A 20,350-nucleotide genomic window follows, 5' to 3' on the forward strand; every position below is an offset into this window, starting at 1 on the left:
GGGAAGTAGAAAAAGGTTTCTAAACATCAGAGGAGAGTGTTCCATAAACAATTTTCAATATGGGAGAAAAAAGAGAATGATTATATATTTAAGATGAAAACGATTATAAAACATTATCACCTACAATAATGGGGTTGGATTTAATGACTCATATAATGCCCTGATAGGCAATGGGGTAACACTCGACTTGACATAGACATTGTCTTTGAACATTTAAGAGCAGAGACACTATTTTTGTATAAAGAATGGAGAGAGAAACTTACTTGTGCGAGGCAGGGACTTCTTGTTTGAACTCTCCAGGAACATGTAACAGTGGTGTGTCAGCACGTTCAATAAGTATTGCCTTTCTAAAATTATGTCAGTCCTATAATGGAAAGTTTATCAGGACCACTACCTCACATTTTTTCTCACATTGATTACTATTTTGCTGTGTAAAGAGTATCAGTCCCCAATGATAGTGCAACCCATGTGGATAAACTTGGGTATCTAAACATGTGAGTAGGAACCTCTACTACCTGAGGCAAAGAGCTATCTCTGGTACACTGCAGTCAGTGACAAATCCTTAAACCTATTGAATATCAGTAAATCATAAGACTTGAAGTTCATGCTTGAATCATGTTTCATTGAGATGTTAACACTTTTATATTCTCTTTCAGGTTAAACATCACTTTCTCAAATACATAGGAAAGCATGTTTAGGATAAATGGCTGACAGGAATCATACTACAGTAACTGAGTTTATACTTCTGGGATTCACGGAGAACCCAAAGCTGCAGATCTTCTTCTTTACAGTCTTTCTCTTCATCTACCTGCTGATTCTATTGGGAAACCTTGGGATGTTCATGTTAATTAGAATAGACTCGCAACTTCACACTCCCATGTACTTTTTCATCAGCAACTTGGCCCTCCTGGACGTTGGATACTCCACTGTCATTGCTCCCAGCACACTCATGACTTTGGTCAGAGAGAGAAAAGTAATTTCATTCTCTGGCTGTGCTTTGCAATTCTTCTTGTTCTGCATTGCTTTGTCCTGTGAATGTTGCCTGTTGGCAGTGATGGCGTATGACCGATTCACAGCCATCTGCAACCCACTACTTTACAGTGTCATCATGTCCAAACCATTCTGCATGCTACTGGTTCTCAGTTCATACTTCATAAGCTGCTTGTACTCAACAATTCAAACAATATTTATATTTCGCTTGTCCTTCTGTGATTCCAACATCATCAATCACTTTTTCTGTGATGTGCCCCCCATCCTGAAGCTATCATGTTCTTCAACGCATGTCACAGACATTATTCATTTCACTTGTGCTACTGTGGTTGTCACATCTACTATCCTAATCATCCTGGTCTCTTACATATATATTATATCCGCTATTCTAAGGATGAATTCCACACAAGGCAGAAACAAAGCCTTTTCTACCTGTGCTTCCCATCTTTTGGCTGTTACCATTCTCTATGGAACGGGCTCTTTCATGTATTTACGGCCAAATTCAAAGTACTGTATGGATCAAGACAAAATAATTTCTGTGTTTTATACCCTGGGAATCCCCATGCTGAACCCCTTGATCTACAGTCTGAGGAATAAAGAAGTAAAAGAGGCATTTAAGCGGCTAATAGGCAGGAAGGTATTTTTTCAATGAATGTAAATCCTGAGACTATTTCACTATCAATAAATGGAAGACTTATTGATTAGTGAGTTCTCCACTTCCAATTCTTGATTTCTGAGAATAATCTAAATTGGGTCTTTTGTAACAAAAAGATGGAAAAGGCAAATCTTGCAAAGGACCATGCTACCCCTAGTTTGGTGACTTAGCACATTGCCAGATTTTTCAAAGTGGTCAACTCCCATATAAACACTCCACAAATTAAAAAGGTCTTAACCCCTGGTCTCAGTGAGAACAGATAGAAATTAAGCACTCTAACTCAGGTGCTTAAGTGGGAGATGAGTACTTCTTAGCATCTGCCTCCAATTGTGGGCAGCCTTTAGAAAATTTGCAGGTGTATGTAAAAAAGTCCTACTTTCTAATAGCTATTGATTTAGGCAATATGGGGCACATCTGCATGTGCAATTAGTGCTATATGAGTTTACTGCACAGTAATTTAGTGAGGAATAAACCTGCCCTGGGAAGGCATTTACACATGCAGCTACTTGGGAGCAGATTTGCCCTTCCTGGTATTAGCCTGCTCCCAGACTCCTCTGGCTCTGTGCAACCCCCTGCAGCAGCCAGGGGCAGATGGAGGCTCTGGCCATAGCTGGCTGTGGCCTGGGGTCCTCTTTAAAAGCCATCCCCATGTGGTGCTCCTTGGCCACCTGCCTTTTTGGCCCAGAGCAGGCTCAGCATGCTGGCACAGCCCTCTACAACTCTGTCACCAGAGTCTGTGCCCATCGTGTGATGGCTGCTCCACCCCCAGGCCCTGAGAGTGAAGACCCAAGCCCTAGGCTCCTGCTTGCCACCCTGCTTGCTGTGCTTTGCTGATGCACATCATGTAGCACAATGAGCAGTGGCCGGAGTCCTTTTGGATGACCTGGCCAATATCTAGGAGATCCTTAATCATCTCCCCCTGCACCTGGAGCAGTAGGCCACCACCGTGTGGTTGCCCTGTCTGCTTGGAGACCTGGCTGTCCATACCCCTGCTCAAGCTGGTCATGATCACCAGCCTACACTACATCAGCTACCTCTTTGGTCTGGGCAAGGTGAGCACCAGAGAGGTCACCCTAGAGGTCAGTAGCACCTTTCAGGATGTGCTGGGGTACACTTTGCTCCAGGTCCACAACCCCCTGAAGGTGCTGGTGGAGTTCCACACCTTGGGCTTCCCCCAGTGCATCGGGGGGGATAGGACCAACATCCCCATGATCTGCCCACCCCACAGCAACTGCCCCTATGACAGTGGGTGAGGCTTCCACTCCAGCATGCTGCAGGCTGTTGTTGACCACTGTTGTGCCTTCACAAATGGGAGCAACAGTTGTGTGGGAAGTGTACATGATGCCAGTGCCTTCTGGAACTCTACCTGGCCAGCCCTGGTGGAGAGTGGGCAACCCACTCCTCCCCTGACTCACATGGCCCTACACCACCAGCTGACCCCCCACCAGGCACATTTCAATAGATTTCTGGGCCAGACCCATGCACTGGTGAAGTGCACATTCGGGTACCTGAAGGGATACTGGTAGACTCTCACTGCCCAATTTGAGGTCACAGAGGCCACCACTGCCCCATGTCATTGTTGTAGCCTGTGTGAGGAGTTCTTTTGCGATGCCTGGGCACAAGAGGTGCAAAGGGTGGAGGGCACGTGGCACCAGGACTACCAGATGTGGTAGTAGTGACAGTGACAGCCCCATCCACCGAGGCACTGGATGAGCCACACACCTGGCAGTGGGATGCCAGGGTTCTGGGTGCGAGAGGTGCTGGTGGACCACCTCCTCTTGCACTTCCCTCTGTTGGCCACCTGGATAGCCAGCCCCAGGCCTCAGGCCCACCACACACACCTAGCATGACATTCACTGTGGACAGTTTTCAGAAAAGCACTTTATTCCCCTCCAGAAACACAGACCCTGTTCTTCCCTCCCCAACAAGACCCTATTCCTCACTCCCTCCTAAACCACATAAACCTTCCCCTGACCCACAGATCCCCTTCACCCATCACCCCACCCATCACCCATAAAGCATCCTTTTCTCTGTGCAGGCTATATACAGTGCTCTGTGTACCCTCCCTGGTTGGGGAACACTGGGGTGGTGGCACTTCGGGTGTGGAGCCCAGGGACAGGTGCCCAGCACCCTGGCATCTCGCCACACTACTGTGTGTGTGAATTTCATGGTGAGTCCCACAGACACAGGGCTCACCCAGTGGAGAGGCTGGCAGGTGCTCTACTAGTGGGGTGAGTGAGAGCAGCTGGTGGTGTGCCCTCTGTTCATGGTAACTTCAGGTTCCCCTGTCAGGGATCTCTTTGTTCCTCTGAAATCCCTCTTTTTGTATTATTTATCCCCTCCCAATGAATCTTCATTTCTGGCATTACTGATTGGCCTCCCTGTGGTCATCATAGTGTCCATGTTCTGTCCTGTCAGCAAATTTCTTTGTTTCACAAACCTATCACATGCACACATCTTAATTTGAGCTTTTTACCAGTCTCCTTCGAATTTGGTCCATCTACCAACACCAGAAATCTTAAAGGCTCTGCAGTGGTTACTGTGACTTGGCCAATGTGGCAGAGTCCCTTATCTCTGTTATGGAACAGAGTGGCACATGTCTTCAGTTTCCCAGGCTGTCTCTGCTTCCTTCTTGCCTATGTCAGATGCAGTGGGCCTTGAAAAAAACCTGTCACAAACAGGCTTTTATAAATCAATTAACCCTTGCTGTTGTCCTGGACCATTATTTTAATGCTATATCTACTTTACCTACAAACCAACTCCCAAAAGTAAACCTCTAAATACCATTTTCTAGCCATCAATAACCTGCTCTCTGGTGCTCCTTTTGAAGCTTTCCTCTTGGGTGGACAGAAGCATGAAGCATTTGAAATATATGGGGCCAGGAGAAAGTGTGCAAACCAGATGGTAGGAGGATCAGTGAGGTGGCTACTAGTCTGCCTAAAAAGAGCCTTCCTCTAAGTGATGCAGAAACAAACCATCCACCCCTTCTTAAACTTTTCCAAAGACTACAGTAAACAAAAGAACAGTGGCTCAACTTCAGATAGTGTATTGGAGAGGGCCCCTGGGTAATGCTTAAGTTGCAGTGCGGTGGTTTGACTGATATGCTGGGAAGTCAGGTTCCCTCAGGCACGGACGGCCTAGAACAAAAGTTCTCTGTCCTCCTAGGCACTCAGCTATTGGGGGCAAAAGAAATAAAGTTTGAGTCTGTCCCTTGGTCCTTCTTCTCCATTATATTGCAGTGAATGTGCCTAGTCTGTGCATATAGACTACTATGTATGTAGGCAGGCTATGCATCCAGAAATCCTGTGTGTGTATAAGTGGCATTTTTGACACTTAGATGACCAAAAATGCCAAGGAGGCAATCAAAGCAGAACACTTAGATGACCAGGAAGGGAAGAGAATATCACCCAGACTGCTACACTTTCCTCCATGCACTAAGATACAGAATGTATCATTAGTATTAAAATATAATTGGCATTAGATTGCTATTTAGTTATCTATAATCATAGTTCAGTGGGAATGACATCTCACTTGCACTCTTTTTCATTAAGTGAGCAAAAATAAAATGGACTATGTGTTTTTCTTTCATTTAGGACTATTTGAAATTTGGCCCTGTATATACCTGCAGACTTAAAATGTATTTAGGGAATGGGTTATTCTCTCACAGAGGAAAAAATGGATTAGTATACTTCATAGTAATGCATACATTGAATTTTTAAATGTACTTAATGTACCCCAAGCTTCACTATAAAACAAAAACATGGGATTAATAAAATGGACCACAGTCTATGGTGATTGACCACCTAAAATTTAACCAAGGAGTCTGGACTACAGACTCCTAGGAGAGCCCTTTGGACAGGGGTTTCAAGGGTTTTCTTTTAAAAATCCCAGCCTTCAACCCCAATGCAGTAAAGTTCTTAATTTCTTTTGAAAATTAGGAGGGATTGGGATTTTATATTTCCAGTGCCACAAACAATGATATAGTTTAGCCACATGGTTATAGAATTTAGTGAGCTGAAAAAAATCATCTCCTAATCATCTCCTGTTTTCCAGATCATATCACTCTTTCTAAATGCTTGGCAGAGTTAAATGTTTACAGATTGTACAGATTTTTGGCTGAAAAATAAGGGACAAGTTGCTTTAAAATGAAAAAAAAAGTTTCAAAATCATGACATTTACAAAAGGTTTAGAGGTGATTTTTTGTGTGTGTCTTTATCCCCAGGAACTATGAACAATGTTTTTATGAACCTGTTTGGACCTGGTATGTTGTTCAGATTCTGAGGTGTCTAGGGATTCTATCCCAAAATGCCAGTTAAACCAATATATAAACAAACCAGAAGCCACATGATTTCTCTACCTCCAAGCTACACATGTTATCCTCCCCCATCTTCTCCCACCCAAAGCAAGGAGAGTCCTAGCTTCTATTCGTGCCCCTGGTTGTCAGGCCCTCTAGTGGCAAGTCACAGTTGTGGAGGTCTGAGATGGCATTGAGTCTTTAACCGTGACTGCTCTGAAACTGTTCTATCTTTATGATGCATTGCATTTCACAGATTTAAAATGTTTCAAACTTAACCTGTAACAGCACCCTAAATTGTACTCTCAATTCAACTGCTGTTTTTTATTTATGTTGCAAGGGGGGAGGGGGGGAGGGGGGAGTGTTCCACAAATCCACAAGCAATTATAATTAAGCCTTGTGTGTGTCCAAGGAAGAGATAGTGTTCTGAATTTAGTGGCATTGGGTCAAAGGTTTCAAAACATCCAATTCCATCATAAGGTTTTCTTTTACAAAATTAAATGCTGATGGGTGATGTGATGCCGATGCCTGAATGATTCAAAGGTCTAGGTTCAACTTTTCATTGTGCCAAAGACCACTTACAGGATTTTGGCCAATTAGATTTCTCGGTTTTGCCTGACAATAATTTACTAAGAGGTGTTGAGATGGTAACTAGATTAAAGAAATTGAAGTTCTTGGGCTTTCCGACAAGGGAAGAATGAAAGAGATATTAAAACTACTGATAAATCAGTGACCAAGTCCCATAAAATTTCAAAGGAACATGCATCTGACTTCCCTCATCACCTTTGAAAAGCTCAATGAACTTCTTTTGGAGATCAGCTCCAGAACCATTTTGGTAAGTTAAAACAAGCCTAGTTCTTCTGGTCACCTTTCATAAGAAAACCTCCCCATTCTCTTGATCAAACAAGTAACCTCATTTTCTTTGTGTCCCAGTTTAGTTCCATATTTTTTTAGCAGGAGTGATCAGGGTTGTACAGCATTTTCTTGATGAGGTATTACTAGTGCTTTGCATGCGCCAAATTTAGCTGTGAAAAAAACTGAAAAAAATAATGAGAAAAAATTGTTTTCATTGAAATCTTACATGGAAAAGTTCAACTCTTTTGGCAACCTAATAAAACTACATTTTATTTGGAAAATGCTGCCATACTGCCTGCCATTTTCCATGCTATGATTCATTTAGACGTACTTGTAAGATTAAGTTTTTTTGGTTTTTTTTTCCCCAAGGCACAGTGTGGCACCATTTAAAAAAAATCATATTTCAGTGAAAATAATTCAGAATTTAACTAAAATATTATGGATTTTGATTTTTCTCTGAAAGTTCTGAAACTCTTAAAGTGTTTACCTGGAAAGGGAAACAATTCTAACATGTTGCACTTTATAGTCCTCTGTAACTCTTCTTACACATCACTTTTCTTAACCCATAGATACTAAACATCTTTCCTGTACATCAGTGAACAGTTAGAGACATTCCTGTGGTATCTGCTGCTTTCACCCCAGCACTGACTTCTTCAGCAGCAGCAGACAGCATCTGTGGAACAAATGGCTTCTGCAAATTTCACCAGGGTGACTAGCTTTATCCTCCGGGGTATTACAGACAACCCAAAATTGCAAGTTATCATTTTCATGGTGTTCTTCTTCATTTACCTCTGCACCCTGATAGGCAATCTCAGGATGATAGCACTGATAAAGGTCAACCCCCAGTTACACACCTCCATGTACTTTTTCCTCAGCAACTTGTCTCTCTCAGATGTCATCTACTCCACCGTTATTGCCCCCAAAGCCCTGGTCATTTCCTTAGGAGAGAATAAAAACATTTCTTTTACTGGTTGCATGGTTCAGTTTTTTTTTTCTTTCTCTCTGTGCTAATACTGAGCTTTGCCTCCTGGCTGCAATGGCATATGACTGTTTTATAGCCATATGCAACTCCTTGCTTTATCACCTCATCATGTCCAAGAAAGTCTGCATCCAGCTGATAGTCATCTCTTACGTCTGTGCCTTTGTTAATGCAATCACCCATACCAGTTCTCTCTTCAGCCTCTCTTTCTGCCACTCCAATGTCCTTGACCATTTTTTCTGTGACATCCTCCTACTCCAAAAAATTTCATGCTCTGACATTCGCCTTGATGAACTGGTGCATTTCATCTTTGCTGCTCTAGCAACCTTAACCACCATTATGATCATCCTCATCTCCTACCTTTATATTATCTTTGCCATCCTGAGGATCAAGTCTGCTGAAGGCAAGTGCAAAGCTTTCAACACCTGTTCCTCACACCTGACTGCTGTTGCCATATTATATGGGACACTCTTCTTTATGTATCTGCGACCCAGCTCCAGTGACTTGGCAGACCAGGACAAAGTGGTGTCTGTGTTCTACACCATGGTAATCCCCATGCTGAATCCCCTGATCTACAGCCTGAGGAACAAGGAGGTGAAGAATGCCCTGTGGAGAACAATAAGCCAGAAAGTTATTCTTCAGTGTATGTAAATGCAGGTACTATTTTTCTTATAAATATTGAGGTAATAGTTCTGATTGTCATAATACAGCATTGAAAAAATATGTTGTGTTTAACAGAAGAGATATAAAACAAATATCTTCTCTCTGTGGTGATAGTTGTATAAAGATATATTTACATTAGTTGGGCAACGTCACTGTTTTATATAGCATTGCACATTATGATGCTGTGATCCTAAAATGTTCGTATTATAAATCACAGCTCATGTACCCAACAAAGTCAGAAAATGATGTCCGTAGCTGTTTCAATATCTTGCATTCCATTATATCCTGGGAATCTTTGTTTCTCAGCACATTATACTACAAGAACTTTACATTACCAATAAGATTTGATTACCATAGTTACTCACACACTATGTGTACTTTTTTAACCCAAAAAGCAACCCTTCCAAATTGGGGCATATATCTTAAGCAGGGGAGCTGATTTTTCTTGGCTGGAGTAGAAGCTTGGAGAGGTTATGCTGAAAGAAGCTACCATTTTCCCTCTCAGACAGCAGACAGGAGAGATGAACTCCATCGTTAACTCTTTCACAGCCACCCTCAGATTAGCAGCATAGAATCATAGAGTCATAGAAAATTAGGGTTGGAAGGGACCTCAGGAGATCATGTAGTCCAACCCCCTGCTCAAAGCAGGGCCATCCCCAACTAGATCATCCCAGCTAAAGCTTCATCTAGCTGGGTCTTAAAAAGTTCCAAGGATGGAAAGCCCATCATTTCTCTGGGTAACCTGTTCCAGTATTTTGAAACCAAACTGCGGGGAAGTGCAGGTACACTGGAGGATAGGCTGGGGATCCAGGCTGACTTGAATAGGTTCGTAAGTTGGGCAGATACAAACCTGATGACCTTCAACATAGAGAAATGCAAGGTATTCCACCTCGGGAGAAAACCCACATTATACCTATAGGCAGCAGTGCTTCACTCACTAGAACTACATCTGAAAGAGACTTGGGAGTCATGATTGACCAAAAGATAAATATAAGCCACCAGTGTGATGCTGCAGCTGGCAAAGCAAATAAAACTCTGGCTTGCATCTACTGATGCATCTCAAACAAAACCCAAGATGTCATTCTTCCATTTTATTCAGATTTGGTGAGGCCACCGCTGGAGTACTGCATCCAGCTCTGGGATCCACACTTTAGAAAGGATGTGAAGAAGCTAAAGAGAGTCCAGAAGATGACCATGCACATCATAAGTGGTCAAGAGAGCAGGCCGTATGAGGAGAGGATGAGAGGCACAGTACTCTTCAGCTTGAAAAGGCATAGGCTCAGGGGAGACTTGGTGGCAGCCTATAAGTATATCAGGGTGTGCATCAGGACCTGGGAGAATGTCTGCTCACCAGGGCAACCTCAAAGGAAACAAAGGTCCAACGTTCACAAACTGTTGGAAGACAATATTAGACTGGACATAAGGAAGAATTTCTTTACCGTCCAAGTCTCCAGAGTCAGGGATAGTCTCCCCTCAGAAGTGGTTCAAGCACCTACTCAGGATACATTCAAGATGCATTTGGATGATTATCTTGCTGGGGTCATCTGACCCCAGCTGACTTCCTGCCCTTGGGCAGGAAGTTGGACCAGATGATCTTGCAAGGTCCCTTCCAACCCTAACGTCTATGATATCTATTAAATCTACCCTTCTGGTGGGAAAATTTTCCCTAATATCTACCCTAAACTTCCATTGTTGGAACTTGAGACAGTTGCTACTTGTTCTGTCATCTGCCACCACTAAGAATAGTTTAGCTCTATTCTCTTTCAAACCCCACTTCAGGTAGTTGAAAGTTGCTATTAAATCCCCTCTCTGTCTCCTTTTCTTTAAATGAAATAAGCCTGGTTCCCTCAGCCTCTCCTCATAAGTCATGTGCCCCATACCCCTCACCATTTTTGTTGCCCTCTGCTGGACTCTCCCCAATTTGTCCACATCCGTTCTATAGTGGGGGGCCCAAAACTGAACACAGTGCTCCAGATGTGGCCTAACCAATGCTGAATAGAGAGAATAATCACTTCCATGGATCAGCTGGCAACACTGGTACCAGTGCAGCCCAGTATCCATCAGTATGTCACCTAGTTCTCCATGTCTTTTTTCTGAGGCCTGCAGTTAACAAAATCTGTCCGTCTTGTATCCAAAAGAACTCAATACTAGACTTTCCACAAAACATTTTACTTTGATCAGCCATTATTTAGACATTTCAGGCATTGATGGGGCTTTTGATTTCCCATGAAGGACTTTTCTGTCATTCACTGTTTCTGCCCTACAGAGTTCAAGGGGTCAGGTTCTTGAAAATCATGAGAAAAACTAATGATCATAAAATAATGTATACAAAATAAAGGCTATTTGAAAATATTTTATGTCTATTCTTTGAATCAAAAAGTTTGTTGACTCACAGTTTGTGTATTCCATACCCCTTTCTAACAAGCAGCATATTCTATATTAGTGGTTACAACTATTATTTGATCTCAAGGATGTTTGGTTTCCCGTGCTAATAGGTTTGTAGGGGTTTATTTTCCATATTTCTAAGAAGCAGATGAGGAAGCCCTGCAGTGGCCTGGGCATAGCTCTGGCAACCTAGATTACCTCCACAGCTGGTGTCTAGTCCACTGACTCAGTTTATTGGATGCCCTCGCTCTGAACACCCTGAGCTTCATAATATTTCCCAACAGAGTGTGCCACCCAACAACATACTCTTTGAATATCCTTTCAGGTTGCATTCTCCTGCAAGTCCAGGGTAACCTTTATAGGACCTATCTGAACATCTCTAGGCCCCTCAATGATCTCCACATGTGTCACCAAGCATGACCAGTGCTCATGAAATGGGTTACCAAATTCCCCACGTCCACCTGCAAGCCATCCATGAAGAAGATGGACTTGAGGGTGGCTGTAGAGATTATTCTAATTGCATCATTGCTTTCCATAAGCAATGAAGATGTACCATGTGTATGGCTATGCAGGAATAGGGCAGACTATGAGGTGGAGGGTAGAAGGAATAACAGTTTGCACTGCTGATGACCAGCCGGAGCTCTCACTGGTCTGCAGCACCAGCAAAAGAATTAGATGACTGTACTAAGGTCTCATCCCCCACTATCGTCAGGGATTTCCCATGGAAACAAACTGGGGAAGGAAGGGGAAATCCTCCTCACAGCCCGCACCTAAGCATGGAGCTGGGGACACTCTTCTGGGCTATACCAGAGCCTGAGCCTCCCAGACAGTAGCATAGGGATGGGGGAAACACCACCCTCCATACTTCCTGACACAAGTGAAGAAAGTTGGAACCTCTCCCCCCCCCCCCACCCAACTCCCTTCTGCTTGCTGCTGCCTGTGGCTGGACATGGTGTCCCGAGTCCATATGTTTGTACTGAAAGTATGGGGAGATTTTCCCCTCACCCCTTCCTGCATGCTTGCAGCTGGCCCAGATGTTCCAGTGTTCCTGGGGTTTCCCTGTTTTTCCCTATGCCCCTCCCTTTTCAAGTAACCCTACATGCCTGAAAGATATCTCAAGGCCTAGAGGCTTGTCGGAGCACCAACTTTTTGCTGCTGCCTTTGCAAAAGCAGTAACCTTCAAGTAACTCTTGAAGATTGTAAAACACACCAAGCAGAGTGGCCTGACTGGCAAATGAGTAAGCAATGTGCAGGCAAGCTGAGGAGAGTGAGAGGGAGGAGTGAGGAACCGGTACAGCTGTAGCGGAATGGGAAGGGTTTTTTTCCACCCTCCCATCCCCATATAGCCAAGCAGGGTGGGAGCCATGCAAACAGGCTGGAAAAAGAGGCACACTCTTCAGGGATGCACTGGAGTTTGCAGGGGAGTTTGAGCAGCAGAGTGCACAGGAAGGGCCTGAGACCCTAGCTGTCAGAGGCCTTGGAAGAAGACTTCATGTGTATGGAAAAGGAGGAGTCTTACTGTGCTGGTAAGGACCTGATGTGCATCCAGGGACCCTGCCCTGGTGAGGCCTCCCACCCAGGACTCCTCTGAAGTGTCCACCCAGATGGAGCCCTTGGGAGGGTTGGTAGTGCCCTGGCCCCCCATCTGCAGGGGTTGCCTGGCAGGGCCCCTGAGACCTGGGGGAACAGAATCCCCTCAGGGCTGCAGAGGATAAAATTGACGGGTACTTTCATTCTTTGCAGGCCCGATCACCAAGAGGTGAGACTTCATGGGAGGGACCAGATGCAGAAGTATGGAAGATGGTCACCTCCAGAGCTAGGCATTGTATTGCTGAAACAACCTACCCCCCAGTGCAACTCAGGAACAGATATGAGGCCCTGGAAGTACTGGAGGAAGGCCACACCCATATCCTCCACCATGCAGGCTGAGGGACAACCAGACAGCTGGAGGAAAAGATGCTGAGTCATTGCGGTGGGTGACTCCATCCTGAGAGGAATGGAGAGAGCCATCTGTTGTCTGTATCCCCTGGCGAGGGAGGTGTACTGTCTACTAGGAGCTTGGATCCAAGACATCACTACAAGGATTCCTGACCTCATCTAGCCCACTGGTTACTATCCCATGGTCCTCATCCATATGGGCACAAATGATGCAGCTAAAAGCAGTCCAGGCCATATCATGAGTGACTGCGGGGCTCTGGGGATCAGGCTTAGGAAGTTGGGGGTACAGATGGTCTTCTTGTCAAACCTGGTCAGTGGTCACGGCCAGCATCAAGACACCTGCATCAGAGAAGTCAACCTACAGCTCCAGATACGGTGCCATTGCACAGGTTTTGGTTTCTTAGACCATGATCTGCACTTCCACAAAAAGGGCATCCTGGGATGGGATGGTCTTCATCTCACTTCAGAAGGTAAGAGTCTGTTTTCTGACAGGTTGGCTGATCTCCTATCCAGGGCTTTAAACTAGGTTTGTTGGGGGATGGGGGTGTAAAAGATAGAGAGAGTGTAGAATCAACAAACCATGAACCATGTACTGAAACAGCCCATGTAAGCACTAAGGGGCCCGGTAGGCATCAGGACAGGGGGCACCAAGGTCACCCATCAGGGGGTGTAAGTGTCTCTATACTAATGCTAGGAGCACGGAGAAGAAGCAGGAGGAACTTGCATTCCTGTTTGCAAGCAAAACCTTCAATCTGGTTGGGCTAACTGAAAGCTGATGGGACCCTACCCACTATTGGGCAGTAGGCATTGAGGGATATAGGCTGTACAGATAAGATAGATCAGGGGAAAAAAAGGGGGGGGGTGCTATTTCTCTCTATGTTAAGGAGCAATACACATCTTCTATAATCAAGATGAGAGCAGAGGAGGGGCAAATTGAGGTACTGTGGGTCAGAATACAAGGGGGCAGGGGGGAAAGGATCTTGGTAGTGGGGTCTAAAATTCTCAAGGCAGTTATCAAAGGCTGTACAGTCAAGGGACATGGTTGTCATGGGTGACCTAAACTACCTTGACATCTGCTGGGAGGAGCAGTCAGCCAGATCTAACCATTCATGTAGGTTTTTAACCTGCATACAGGACCTTCACCTAACACAGGAGGTATATAGTCCCACTAGGGTAAATGCCTCACTGGACTTGGTGTTGGCTGCAGGGGATGACCTGGTGGGGGATCTGCAGATACAAGGTAACCTAGGGGATAGTGTCCATCAATTGATTGAATTTACTATCTGTCGAAGTGTGGGCAGAAGTGCTTGACTTCAGAAAGGACAATGTCAATATGCTTAGGAGATTAGTTAGTGAGACACTGGTGATCAGGGGCACTGGTGAAATGGGAGTCCAGGAAGGGTGGTCATTCCTAAAGGGAGCGATCCTTTAGGCACAGAAGGAGACAATCCCATTGTGCATGAAGGGGACAAAGGGGCCAAGAAACCCTCTAAATGGGGAAATCCAAGAAAGCCTAGGGGCAAAAAAAGAGGCATACAGGCTGTGGAAGCAGGGGGGTAAGTACCAAGGAGGAGTATACCTACTTGGCTCACACTTGCAGGAGTCAGTTAGAAAGGTGAAAACTGCAATGGAACTTAGGCTGGCAATGAAAATTAAAAACAACAAAATGACCTTCTACAGGTATACAGGGAGCAAAAAGAAGGTACAGGGTAACATAGGACCCCTACAAGGCAGACCAGGGCATTGGTGACAAATAAGAGGGGCAAAGTTGAGCCGTTCAATGAGTTTTTTGCTTCTGTATTCCTGAACATGGATCAAGACAAATCTCCCAATTAGATGATAGACAAGCGCAGGAGGGAAACCAGCCCACCAACTGTTAGCACTGACTTAGCTCAGGGACATTTGGAGGGGCTGGATGTGTTTAAGTCAGCCAGCCCGGATGCTCTTCATCCAAGGGTGCTGAAGGAATTGACCAGTGTCATAGCAGAACCACTGGCACAGTTGTTTGAGCCCTCGTGGTGCTCAGGTCAGGCCCCAGAGGATTGGAAAAGGGCCACTGTGGTCCCTATTTTCAAGAAGAGGAGGAAGGAGGATCTGGGTAACTACAGGCCAGTTAGCCTCATCTTTATCCTTGGGAAATCCTTTGAAAAATTATTAAAGGATCACATTTATGGGAGTCCACCAGGAAAAAATAATGCTGAAGGGCAACCAGCATGGGTTCATAGTAGGTAGATCCTGCCTGACTAACCTTGTTTCTTTTTATAACCAGGTCACAAAATGTTTCGATGTAGGGGACGAGGTAAATGTCATCTACCTTGATTTTAAGAAAGCCTTCAATATGTTATCTCATTCTCATAAATAAACTGAACAGCTGTGATGTAGACAATTACATAATCAGGTGGGTGGCAAATTGGGTAATGGGATGCCTCCAGGGAGTGGTGGTAGACAGATCAGCATCATCCTGGAAAGATGTGGGTAGTGGAGTTCCCTAAGGTTCAGTCCCTGTACCAATCCTGTTCAATGTCTTCATCAGTGACTTGGATAAAGGTGTGGAGAGCACTCTGTGGATGACACCAAATTATGGGATAAAGTAAACTCACTAGTGGGCAGGGAACAAATCCAGGCAGATCTGAACAGGTTGGAGAATTGTGCAGAACAAAATAGGATGCAATTCAACAAGGACAAATGCAAAGTGCTGCACCTAGGGAGAAGGAATCACCGATGCATTTACAGGCTGGGGGATGACCCTCTAAGCAGCACTGTAGCAGAAAGGTTTCTCAGAGTCATGGTTGACTCCAAGATGAACATGAGTCATCATGTGATGAAGTGTTCAGTAAAGCTAACCGCACTTTATCATGCATTAGCAGGCACATCACAAATAGTTCCAGGGAGGTGATACTTCCCCTTTATGTGGCACTGGTGAAGCCACAGCTGGAGTACTGTGTCCAGTTTTGGGCACCACACTTCAAGAGGGATGTGGATAACCTTGAGAGGGTCCAGAAGAGGACAACTCATATGGTTAGGGGCCTGCAGGTAAGGCCCTATGAGGAGAGATTAAGGGATCTGAATCTCTTCAGCTTCTGCAAGAGAAGGCTGAGAGGTGTTCTTGTGGCCATCTACAAATTCATCAGGTGAGGCAGGAGGGACAGAAAGGGATAGGAAATGCTCTGTTTACCAAGAAACCCCTTGGAGTAATTGGAAATAATTACCACAAACTGACAGAAAGCAGATTCAGGTTAGACATCAGGAAGAACTTCTTTAAAGTAAGGTTTGCCAGAATCTGGGATGGGCTTCCAGGGGAGGTGGTGCTCTCCCTTACCCTGGGGGTAATTAGAAGGAGACTGGACAGGCACCTGGCTGAGGTCATCTGACCCCAGCGCTCTTTCCTGCCCAGGGCAGGGAGTCAAACTCAAAGATCTGCTGAGGTCCCTTCTGAACTTAATGTCTATGAATCTATTAATATAAAACTAACCATCTATCATGGAGACTATCTGTCAACTCTGGAATGACAAGCTTCAGGCAATAAGATAATGTAAATGGTTATATTGATGAACAGTAGAGCTTAAGTCAACATTATATATAAACTAACACAAAACAGGATATGTCTGGGCTGACCACAATAGAAGAAGGGAGAAAACATATGTAGAATGAAGGAGAGATGCTTGTGATAAACAAGTGCTTAAGGTCATGTTGTGGCTGAAGCTGATATGCTGACAGCGGGGGGGGGGGGGGAGAAGGTGGGGAGGCTTTTGAATTCTGAAATAAGAAGTAGAGAAGAAAAGGAGAAAGACAATTTGAGTCATATAGTATGGATAAAGAAGAAAGGTATATAAAGATGAAACTGTTTGGAGGACAGTGGGAAGTGATGAGGACTGAATACATTTATCAAGCAGAGACAAGAACAAGAAAGCCCTTTGCTTGACAACTTAGCCCTGTCAGTAGCATTGCCAAGCAACAGACTACTCTCCCTATATGTAATGTATCATATAATTTTGCCTTGCTTAATTTAATCTGTCATTACATCAATATATACTGTATGACTGGAATGGTCTGAGTTCTTACTTATTGTTCCTGTCCCAAATCCACCTGCAGATGCAGTGTAACACTGCTCATCTGTTCTGCATTTGCATAGTGCATGGGGAGGTGGTATTTGTCCTGCTGGGTGCTGCTGGGTAGGGGAGTAAACCTAGGGCTTAGAACTATGCTGGTGCAGCAATTTCATCCTTGTTCTTAGGCATCCATGGGCAGGGACTGGGAGAATGGCCGGGGATTGGGGGGCCGCTCAGGGGAGCTGGGGGAGCAGGCAGGGGATGGGGCCTGCCAGGGGTCCCCCCATGGCCTCCTTCCCCCTCCTTTTCTGAATTGATTCAGAGAGCTTCAAATCAATTCAAACCCTTTTCATTTGCCCCCTGATACAATTCAAAGAGTTGGCCAGTGAATTGGACGAAATGTCCTCCAAACTGAATCACCACCCAAAGCTTTGCACAGCCCTACAGATCAGCAGGGACAGCACAAAAAGGATGTCTTTCAGCACAGGATGGCCTTCCATTGTCTCAACTACAATTTTAGTTCCAAAATCTCAAATTAAACTGTATAGTGGATATAGCAGGTAATGATAAATTCATATCAAATGTGTACCTTAATTAAATTGAGACCATCAAGGGTTGGTTTCAACTTAATTGGTATGAAGCTAGATGGTTTCTTCAACTAAGAACCTCTTTACCAATGCATATTCCAAAACCAAAAAATAATAATAATTCTCTTTAATCTGTCATAGATACTCTTGGTCATTAATTTGCCTTTACCCCTAACCTTTCTGTCAAGTCCTCATTAGAAAGATCCCTGAGCAGTTGGAATCAACATTTTATTGTCTGATAATAATATTTGTTTTGGCAAGAATAATTGTTTTGGCGAGATGCAGGTATTAATAACATTTTTTTTTGAGTGGAAAGTCCCCCCAAAATAGACTGAAATACTACAATTTTATCCAAATACATTGCCAAAAACAAAACGGGGTTGGCAAATTATACCAACAGCCCTGATTTCTAAACTACCCTAACTATAAAATATCACAGGAAGAATGAGTGTGAACTACCTTCACACAACATCTCTTTACTGTCCAGTCACAACAATGTGGAATTTAGGTTCAGGCCAAATCAATCACTGGTTTCTTGGCTGACAACATATGCTGAGATAGAGCCAAGCTAGTCCCAGATTGTCCCAGCCACCGGCGGAGGGTTTGGGATTGAGAATATGGTCGGGGGTAGAAAGGTAAGAAAGGTTTATTGACTTAACAAAAACACAACTACGCATATTAACAAGACAAACAATGACAGACAAGAACAATTCATGCTGGCAACTTATCGGCAGTCCCCTCTGATGCCTGATTTACAACAATTTTCTCTTTCCACAAAGTTCAGCGAAGTCAGGCGTCCCCAATCAGCGCTGTCCGAGAGGTACCGGGAAGAACCCTGAAATTCAGTCCTTGGGCTCCTCGAGGTCCATGGGCCCACTGATCCAGACCAACAGCTAACTAATCCTTTTCATAGATATGTATCTTCCTTCAGAATGATTTCTGGCTATTCCAGCCAATTTATAGCTTCTGAATGGTACTGATAACATACAACCACTCAGATTCTTTTTACTTCAACTGTCCTTAGACTGACCATTAGCAGTACAAGTCTTGCATTCCTTGGATAAGGTAATTTTAACTGCACCACAGGGCCTTACTACTTCAAGGCTTTGCTAAATTTACTAGGCCTTACTTTATACAAGGCCTCACTACATCTTAAACTTTAATTAGGCTCTTAGCAACAACATACAGCTTAATATCTAAGCAAAAACAGAAAAAAAACAAAACAAAACACTTGGTCTAATCTTCATAGAGCCTTCAGCAAGCACCTTTATTACACAGACATACTTTTCAGTTGTCACACCAGATGTAACAGGTTGCTTGTTTGTGCACTAAACAGCTGTGAACTTCAATGCTACCTCCAGCTCTCATTTAAGTCAAGGAAAGAGTGCAATTAAATGAAAGTTAGATGATATTATGAATAAAATTTGTTATTATTCCACCCTGTAAACCCTTGTGAGCATAGTGTGATTATCACAGACATAGAAAAAAATGGCACTTTACTTTAAAATCCATGCACCCCTATGCCAAGCCCAGCCCATGCCCACAAGATGCATTGTGTTAGTTGGACCCGGATTGCCTGACTTCTGTATAAATTGGGTACCTCATCAGGGCTGTTATGATGCTTTTATCTAATATTTGATTCAATAAGCTTTAGATAAAAGCACCAAGAAGTCCTGCTGAAGCACCTGATATGTACAGATGCTGTGGAGTTGGGTCCAATTAACACAGTGCTTCTTCCAGTAAAGTGCTTCCCCCCTCAGACATCTTTCATCACCCCAGAATGGCAACCCCCCTCCCCATAGTGTGTACCATACCAGTCTGACCATGGGGTAATATTACATCCTGACCCCAAATGTCAGTTGGTCAAGCCCTGAGCAGAGGGGCAAGACCCTTTATCTAAGAAACTCTGGGTTTATTCCCAAAATAAGCATTGATACCCCCCAGTCCAAATCCTGAGCATTGGGTGCAGGGAACATCCAATGCTTCTGAAAAAGACAAGGGGAAGAAAAAAAAAAACAAAAACCCTTTGCATATGTAGGAGAAGGAGGGAAAAATAATTCCTTCCTGGTCCCACATGGAAATCATCAAAGCCCAGAAGCATGGGAATTACCCATAGTAGAATATAGGCATAGCTGCTCTTAGCACATCCCTGACCAGTCTTGTTCAGCCTCTTCTTGAATACCTCCATTCATGGAGATTCCACAATGACTTCCCTGGGCAGTGTATTTCATTGTGTCACTCCTTCTAACAATGAAGAAGCTTTTTGTGATATCCAGTTTTAATCTAGATTGCCCATTGGTCCATTTCCTACTAAACATGAACATTTCCTTCAACATATTCTTATATGACTTGCCTTCCAAATCCTTTTTCATTTTTGTCATCTAAGTCTGCACCCCTTCTAATTTCTCCACGTACTTCTTAAACTGTGAAGTCCAGAACTGCACACAGTACTCTAGCTGAGGCCTAACCAGTGACAAGTATAGAGGCACTGTTACTCCCCATGACTTTGACTTAATGGTTCTATTAATGCCTACCAAAACAACATTCACTTTCTGTACAGCTGCATCACACTGTCATATTGAATGAAATAGTTTGAATGTTTGTAAAGGTTGCCCATTAGCCAGTTTCAGGAAGAAGATAAGATTTATCTCCTTATCTAGTTCATTGTTTTGGGACTACGTGCAAAAGATCCTGACTTCGCTTAAAGTCTTAATTTAAATTTCATCTTTTAGAAATCTTTTAAAAAGAGAGCAAATATCCTGAATTCCAAGAGATCAAACCCTGAGGCCTTTTGACCAGGTTGGTAAGAAAAGGGCATTTGCATATGGAAGTTTCCCAAAGGTAATTTAAAATGCTCAACAAAGGTAAAAGAATCTGTTGAGTAAGATCCGAGCCCAAATTTGGGAACAGTGACATATATTGAGTAGGAGGAGCCCTCTGACGGCAACTTGCTCA

General features: G+C 44.0%; 1 protein-coding gene and 1 pseudogene across 1 annotated transcript; both read left to right on the forward strand.

Annotated features, from left to right (window-relative positions):
- The first annotated feature begins 703 nt into the window (after positions 1-703).
- On the forward strand, positions 704-1,642 carry LOC102565908 (olfactory receptor 5AR1-like). Its single transcript, XM_006267728.3, has one exon. It carries the CDS (start codon positions 704-706, stop codon positions 1,640-1,642), a length of 939 nt encoding a protein of 312 aa, XP_006267790.1.
- Positions 1,643-7,478: 5,836 nt separating this feature from the next.
- Positions 7,479-8,424, forward strand: LOC102566148 (olfactory receptor 5G9-like; annotated as a pseudogene).
- Positions 8,425-20,350: the final 11,926 nt, after the last annotated feature.

Source organism: Alligator mississippiensis, chromosome 2 (genome assembly GCF_030867095.1).
Source record: "Alligator mississippiensis isolate rAllMis1 chromosome 2, rAllMis1, whole genome shotgun sequence".
In the NCBI taxonomy this organism is placed as follows: domain Eukaryota; kingdom Metazoa; phylum Chordata; order Crocodylia; family Alligatoridae; genus Alligator; species Alligator mississippiensis.

Coding starts and splice junctions, on each gene's coding strand:
- LOC102565908 (XM_006267728.3), top strand. CDS start 704: ATGGCTGACAGGAATCATACTACAGTAACTGAGTTTATACTTCTGGGA.